A 7,819-nucleotide genomic window follows, 5' to 3' on the forward strand; every position below is an offset into this window, starting at 1 on the left:
TCATCCCAAAAGGCTACCTCAGCTCCCTGGCTCACAAGCCCAGAGAACTCCCGAGCTGCATCTCTCTGCCCGCCTATTAGGACATTTTAAAAGAGCCTTCCAATCTCTCTCCACGTTTGATTTAACCAAGTAACTAAAAAATATATTCAAAGCCAAAATTTCATACTCCATTATGTCCTCACTCTACCCACCAAACAAACCGACGCCAGGATGCACTGTTGAGACAACTAGTTATAAATTGATTTCAAATCCGAAGTTCTCCTTTGGGGACATAATTGGAAATTCTTTTCATTTTTTCCCCCATTGTTGCCCACTTTAAGAAATCATTTTATAAACTGCTGAAAATCGAAGTCATTTATGTCCCGAGAAAGGCGTGCCCTCGATAAATGTCTAAGGGTTGGAAAGAATTAAACTGCCTACAAAGAAACTGCCCTGGTGATATTAACAAATTCAACAACCACCAAAAGACTGTGAGAAATACTGGCCTCCGCCGGCAGAAACTCCCCAAGGAGCCTCTCTCTTCCCAAAGCCAGGGGCATCTGGGCCCTGCCAGCATTGCAGGATTCAGGACACTCCGGCAGACACCCAGCCACACACAGCAGGGGGGCAGTGGGCATCATTTCATTTAGTTTATTAGACAAAAATATATGATTTAGACAAGTTCGCTGACGCGCTATTTACAATCTGAAATCACTCTATATACAGAAAGAAGGAAGGAAGAAAAAAAAAAAAAAAGACACAAGCACGTGGGGCATTTACCCAGCTGATAGTGAACCAGAGCATGGTGCCAGCCACCAGAGCCAAGGGCAGAGGCCAGGCTGCCTGCACTGGAGCTCCGGCAGGACGAGCCCCTTTCTGCAGAAAGCGATGGATGGGAGTCCTCGACGTCGTGGCCATATTTGTCCATTACACCAGTCTGAAATATTTGTCCTAATTCCTCCCTCATTCCCTCCCTCCCGAACTCCTCCCCCCTCCCCCCGCAAATGTAAAAGAAGACCCTAAATCAGGCCGACGGGAGGGCTGCTAGGATCCGGGGCGTTCCCTCCTGGGGGGCCAGCGAGCTGCAGGGGAAACACAGCGAGACAAGAAGAACAAGAAGGGTCAGTGGATGGACGCTGGGACCCGGCGTCACCGGTTCTGCCAGCCCAGCGCCTGGGGGCGTGGTCGCCCGCCCCGCGCGGCTCCCGGGTTGGGAGAAACCCGGTGGAGCCAGAGGGCCCCGCGCGCCGGGCTGGTGGACAGCACCCCTTCCACAATGACTGTCAGACCCTACCGGCTGGCCCCGCTCAGCCCTCCAGCCCCCTACCCTCCTCCCCCGCACCCCACCCCCGCGCCAGCCGCGGCCAACGGAGAGTACAAGCAAACAGCACTCACTTGTCGCGCACGGGCTGGAAGGGCGATTTTAACTGCTGTGCCGGCGAGTCCGGCCTGGGGACGAGGTCTCTCTCTGCGAGGGAGAGGGAGAAGCCGAGCATTAAGAGACAGGTGTGGGGGGGGGGGGGGTTGCTGCCGAGGTGCTCAAGCCTCTTCCCCACCCACCCCCTCCCTCTCACAACAAGGATAGGGTCTCCAAGAAAATCCTTCACCTTCCCTAGGCAGGCCTGCAGGTAGAACTCAGCTCTCCTGACGGAGCCTAGGGCCTTGGCCTCAGTCCCCTAATCCAGGCAGAGATTACGGCTCATCCCCGGGTTTGGCTGCTACCGCCTCTCCCCTCCCCGGCCGGCGCTCCCCCACCCCCACAATACGCCGGGTTCCGGATTCCTGGGGTGGGGCGGACACCCCTGGGCACAATACCTGGGAGCGCGGGGCTGCTGCGAGCAGAGGCCTTGTCACCATGGAGCACCCCTGTAGCCACGGCGACCGGCGGCTGCGGCGGCGGCGGCGGCGGCGGCGCAGGCAGGTGCGAGCCGTGGGGCGCGGCGTGGGGCGCGCCGACGCCCAGGAAGGAGCGCATGTTGAGCAGGGAGCCCTGCGCGAGGAACGCTCCGTTGGTCCAGTTGGAGAATTTGCCGATGTGGCAGGTGTACAGTCCGTGGCTGGGCAGGAAGGCGGGGTGTTGCAGCGGCGTGCCCGCGGGGGGCCCATGCGCGCCGGGATGGCCGGCGGGAGGCGGCGGCGAGGCCTTGGGCGCGCCGTCGGGACTTGTGGCCGTTTCGGCCAAGGACCAGATCTTGGGCTTGCTGTGCGGCGCGCCCTGCAGGCCACCCGACGTGGCGCCAGGACTCAGCAGGCGCGTGCTGCCAGGCTCCGGGACCTCCTTGACCAGGCCCAGGGGCGAGTCCTGGGACTTGAGCGCGTCGGCGGCTGCTAGCGGCGAGCCCTGGTCCCGAGCAAGGGCTGTAGGTGCCGCGGGCGCGCGCGGCGCCTCGGCCTTGTCCTCCTCGTCCTCATTGCTCTGGTCGCCGTCGTGTTCGTCGATTTTGTCGATGTCAATGCTCTCCAGGTCGATCTCCTCATCGTCCTCAGCCTTCTCAGGGTCGCCTTCCGTATCGCTTCCGAAGAGGGCTCCGTCCTCCTGGTCCTTGCTGCGCGCGCCCCACGTCACCTTATTTTCCTTCTTGAGGCGCCGGCGCGCGTTGGCGAACCAGGTGGAGACCTGCGTGAGGGTCATCTTGGTGATGATGGCCAGCATGATCTTCTCGCCCTTGGTGGGGTAGGGGTTCTTGCGGTGCTCGTTGAGCCAGGCCTTGAGCGTGCTGGTGCTCTCGCGCGTGGCGTTCTTGGGCCGCCCGGGATCCCCGTACTGGAACTGGCCATAGGGGTAGTAGGCTGGCGCCGTGTGGGCTGCGAAGGTGGCAGGGTGCACCCCGGGGTTGTCTTTGAGTTCATATTGTGAGCCCTGCAACCACAAAGCCCACGGAGGGAGGAGAAAGAGAGAGAGAGTAGGGGTGTGGGGGTGGAGAGAGAAAGAGAGAAAGAGAGCGCCATGAGTCCCCAAAACTAGTAAAGTCAGGGGCAGCTGCTCTTGTCAGCTCAAGAACACGAAGGCCCCCAGTGCACCACCCAGGGAGGAAGTGACTGGTCGGAATCTTCAGCCTCCTCTAAAAACTGAGCTTCCAACCTTCACGAAGAGGTTGTTTTTGTTTCGTTTTGTTGTTGGTGGTTTTATTTTTATTATTTTTTGTCACTCAAGAGAAGTTCCAGAATCTGTGCATTTCCAGAAGATCACAGCAGGAGCCATGGCCCCACAGAATTTCCCGGGGAGTCCCTCAGGCCTCCCACCCCCACCACCCACAAGAACTTCAACAGCCTTAATTTCCAAGTTTGTCTCACACTAACTAGAAAGGAAAACCTTTTAACTGCGCTGATAAAACAGTTTCTCCAAATGTAAAGAACCTAAAGCCTAAGCCCCCTCTGACCCTGAGGGGGTCAAGCAAAATAAACCATCTCGGGTTTTCTTTGGGTCCAAATCCACCAGCAATTTAAAATGAAAGCACACTCCTTTTAGCTCCCAAATTAATCTGCATATAATGGTTCCCCACACTTAAAGGTCGACGGTGGTGACAGGTAATTTAAAATTTTAATCCTGGCCATCATCAACAACAATAACAAAAACACCATTTGTTTTTTTTAAATACAAAAGGAGGGCTTAACCCGTAAAATATTAACGCGAGGGCCCGGGAGTCCCGGCTGTGTGAAGGGGTACTGCTCTCCTAGGCCTGTTCTCACTTAGTTTATCTCTGAAGTTTGACTGTGATGTGGCAAGAGGAAGCTCAAACTGTTTGCAAGCATTTAGAGGCCGTGATTTATTTGCGATCAATATTCTTTTTATCATCTGTAGTAAAACACAGCAAGTCAAATTATCCCATCAGGTTTTTTGGTAAATAACATTTTATCTTCCTAACAACCTCATTAGGCCTCATTATTACCATAAATTGCCCAGACAGACATTCATTCACAATTTTATCTTTTGACTTCCAAACCCCCAATCATAACGGCTTGGAAACATAGGCCTAGACTCAAGAGTTTGGATTTAGGCTTACTCTCTGAGAACCAGAGGGAGAGCACTAGCAGATACACACACCTTTGGGGGGAGATTTCTATACGGTTTCCCTTTAGTTAAAAAAAAAAAAAAATCGAGTTATCTCCCTTCCCCACCACACTACAATGGGAGCAGATTCCCAACACACAGCTCCCTTTCTCTCCTACAAACACGGAGGGGAGGGGGGGGCAAATGGCACATATCTGTGTTCAAAATTTCTGTTAAAAAATTATAGTTCTCCAAATAAATATGGTCCAATTGCTATGTTAGCAGAGGGGGTTTCCAGACTGAGAAAGTTGTAAAGAGCAGAATATTTCTTTGACTAGTTTGTTTAGTGGTGGATGCCGCAGAGGAAAGGTTGCTCTGGCCGGATTTCGTTTTTGCCCAATCTTTGCAAAATGTACTTTGCACTTCTCTAATTATTTTGGTTGTAACTGTAAGGACGACATTTCGGCCTCTTCTCTGCCGGGAATTCTTTTTGAAAGGATACCTTGTAAATCTCTCATCGCTTCCCTGGCATCCCCAGCCGCCAGAACAAAATGGGAGCTGATCTTTTTCGATAGCAAGCGATCTCAAAAGCAGCTGGGGCTGCTTTCAGAGAAATAGTCTTTCTTTTCAAAACTACAAGAAAAAGTTACAGAAAAACACACCAGCCGCTTTTCTCTCGTACAGTTGGCCGGTATTTATTTCCCGACTCTTCTTCGGGGAGCGGGAAGACGTGGGGGGTGCCTGCAAATTGCGTTATCCCGCCCGCAGCAGCGCGAGAGGGGGCTGCCTCCCTGGCCTCCAGAGCCCCGCGCGCAATTCAGCAGTATCCCGAAGTTTAAGCGCGACCTTGCAGTCAGACCAAGGAAAATGGATCCTTCGGACCGACAGAATGGCGAATGCCCGCGGAGAATTAAATTTGCAGCTCCCTCCCCCAACTGACACCCACTGGGACGGGAGACTAAGAGGACAGTATTTATTTTAAGCCCAGGGACTCTGTTTTCTTTAATCCTCCATTATGTAACGCGGAAAGAAAAGTGCTTTTCATTCTGTGCAAAAGAAATGAAAACTTTGGCAACTTACGAAAGTCAAACCAAACACCGTTTCGGACGCCAAAATTATTTCCACTTTTTTCCCCCCTAAATCTCAAATTTGCACACACTCCATTAGGAGACCCCATCCGGCCCGTCTGATCTCCCCATTGTTAGGTTTATTTTGATCACCTCTACTAGGCTTTCCAGGGTTCCATCGGGCAAAGTCGGGCAAAACTAGAGGAGGTCCACCAAAACGGGAGAAAACGGAGTCGCCCTGGCCCGGCCCCAAAGGCGGAGAGGTCGCGCGAGCCGGGTGTGCCGGCGAGTCGGGGGCGTCCTGCGGAACCTGGCCGAGCTGCCGGAACCCCGCCCGCCCGGCCCCGCCGCCTCCGCCGAGCCGGGGGCGCGAGCGACTTTGGCCCCAACCTCCAGCTGGAGCCGCGCGCCGCGGGCCTGCTCCTATGGCCTCCTGACTCCCGCCGAGACCCCCCGCTCGCGGCCCAGGCCTCCCGCTTCCCCCGGCCGAGCTGCAGGGGCAGTTAGCGGCCGGCCTTCCGGCTCTCCCGCCGCCCCCGCCGCCTCGGACCCTCGGGCCAGGCCTCCCCCGCTGCCCACCGGGCCGGCTCCGCCCGCCCGCCCGCTCTGCCTCCCGCGCGCCGCGCCGCCAGGCCACCCGCGCCCCGGGCGCCTGGGCCGGTGGGGGAGGCGGCCGAGGCGAGGGACGCGGGCAGGCCCGGCGCACTCACCATCTGCGAGAAGAGGCTGAGGTCGGCGGCGTAGGGCAGGAACGCGCTGTAGTTGGGCGCGCCCGCGTACGGGCCGGCCGCCGCGTACATGCCCAGCACCGAGGTGACGGCGGCCGCACCCGCTCCCGCGCCCAGCTCCGCCGCCCCCGGCCGGCCCGACGAGGCGGCGGCGGCAGCGGCCGCAGCCGCGGCCAGGACCCCCGGGCGCTCGCCGCCGTAGGCGCCGGGCCCCGCGGCGCTCAGGTACTGCGGGTAGCCCAGCTGCGGGAAGGACATGTCCGCGGATCGGCGGCGGCGGCGGCGGGCGAGTATTAAAGGGGCGGGAGCGGGGGCGGGGGTCGGGCGGCGCGGCGGGGGGGGTTGGGGGGAACGGGCGGCAGGCCGGGCGCGCTCGGGCCGGCCCGGAGGCGGGGGCCGGTGGCTGCTGCTCGGCCCCGGTGCTCGCTGGCGCCCGGATCCCGGCTGCGCCCGGCTCCGCGATCCCGCGCCGACTGCGGCGGCCGCCCTCCGCTCGGGCGGCGAGGCTTTCAGACACAATTTGAAGTTGATGCTTTGATTGGCATCCCCTTGAGCGCTGGCCCCGCCCCCGGCTCCCCTCCCGCCCCCTCCCTGCCTCCCGCCCGCCCTAGCCCGGCCGCTCCCGCCCCGCCCGGCGAGCACGTGGTGCTCCGCGCCGGCCGGGCCACCTCCGCCTGCTGTGGGCGCGCGAGCGGCCCGGCGGCGGGTGCGGGCCTGGCGGCCCGCGGGCTCCTTCGCCCGGATCCCGCGGCTGTCTGACACCCTTCGACACCGGTTTACAGCTGTCGGACCCGGGGTTTGCTGTTTCCAAGCCGAGGTGTGTCTGCCCCTTCAGGAAAACATCTCGGCGCCTGTTTTTCCGCCCTTGGGGCAGCGGTGCTGGCGCTGGGGCGGTGACAGCCGGCGGGAATGGCCTCTGCTCCGAGGTGGGCGCTGCCTTGGCCTCCCCCAGACATCTTTGGCAGAAGCGCACCCCGGCGCCCTAGGTGCGGCGCGGAACCTGGCTTGGCGTGACACGCTGACGCGGGCGTGCCGTCTGCGGGGCCCCCACTAGGCAGCAACTGGTCACCTGGCAGTGACTGGCCTCGCTGCACGTGGGTAAGCGGGAAGCCGCAGAGCTCTGCGGGCTTTTCCTATCGTGAAAACTTTGAGAGGGGGCAGCTGAGAAGCCACTTCAGGGGGAAAGCGGATGCAGTCCACAGTGACAGGTTCCTGGAGATGGGGGTGGGACCTTTTCTTTGCTGGAAAATCACCACTGCAGCGCAAGGGAAACGTTCAGCCCCCACCGCGGTGATGGGAGAAGCTAAGTGTGGCTTGGGGAGCCCCTCCTCTGTCTGCTAGGTGTGCACACTCAGGAAGTAAACTTGCGTGGAGAGCGCCCGCCCAAGGCGACGCTGCGACCAGCCTGGGAACAGGGCGTTCCTCTTCTCCTTCCCTCTCTCTTCTCCATCCTCAGCTGGCCGGAAGAGCAAGCGGACACTGCCATGACCCCACGCTCTGGTGGGGAGGTCCAGATGCCTCCTCGCCTCCCTGTGCATGGGACATCTCCAGGGCAGGCCGCTTCTGCCATACACTTGCCAGCTTGTTCCTGGCGGAGGGGGGAGGGAGTGGGCCCAGGTTACCTGCCCAGGTTCCTGGGGCCACTTTTCCTCCTATCTCCTACTAAGCAGCCAGTGCCTGGCTTGCACTCCCTGCACACTGGACCCTGCAGGAATTTCACCCACGCACTCAGCTGTCAGCCTTGGTTTGGCCAGTTAGGTCCCCGGAGTTGAGGCTGGCCTCTGGGCCCGGTCCTCAGCATGCTGTGCTGCTGGTGACCTGGGCCACCCGCACACTGGACCCTGACCTGTCCCGCAACCCCTAGTTCTCCTCCAATCGCCTGGATCATGGAGGCCCAGTGACTCTTGAACCATCAGGAAGGCTCTCATTTCCCTATTTTTGGGGCCTGAGGACAGACAGGGAGTCACTGCCTATAATTAGCAACAATAACTCCATAATAGTAATTACTAATTACCAGCTCCATAATCAGGCTTTTATTTCTCTGCTCAGTCAGG

General features: G+C 59.1%; 1 protein-coding gene across 1 annotated transcript; it reads right to left on the reverse strand.

Annotated features, from left to right (window-relative positions):
* Window positions 1-600: 600 nt before the first annotated feature.
* On the reverse strand, window positions 601-6,075 carry IRX1 (iroquois homeobox 1). Its single transcript, XM_021687101.2, has 4 exons — window positions 5,748-6,075; window positions 1,795-2,839; window positions 1,375-1,447; window positions 601-1,061 (listed from the first exon to the last, which is right to left on the reverse strand). The coding sequence occupies exons 1-4, from the start codon at window positions 6,021-6,023 to the stop codon at window positions 1,004-1,006; spliced, it is 1,452 nt and encodes a 483-aa protein (XP_021542776.2). The 5' UTR covers window positions 6,024-6,075; the 3' UTR covers window positions 601-1,003.
* Window positions 6,076-7,819: the final 1,744 nt, after the last annotated feature.

This window comes from Neomonachus schauinslandi, chromosome 7 (assembly GCF_002201575.2).
Source record: "Neomonachus schauinslandi chromosome 7, ASM220157v2, whole genome shotgun sequence".
Taxonomy (NCBI): domain Eukaryota; kingdom Metazoa; phylum Chordata; class Mammalia; order Carnivora; family Phocidae; genus Neomonachus; species Neomonachus schauinslandi.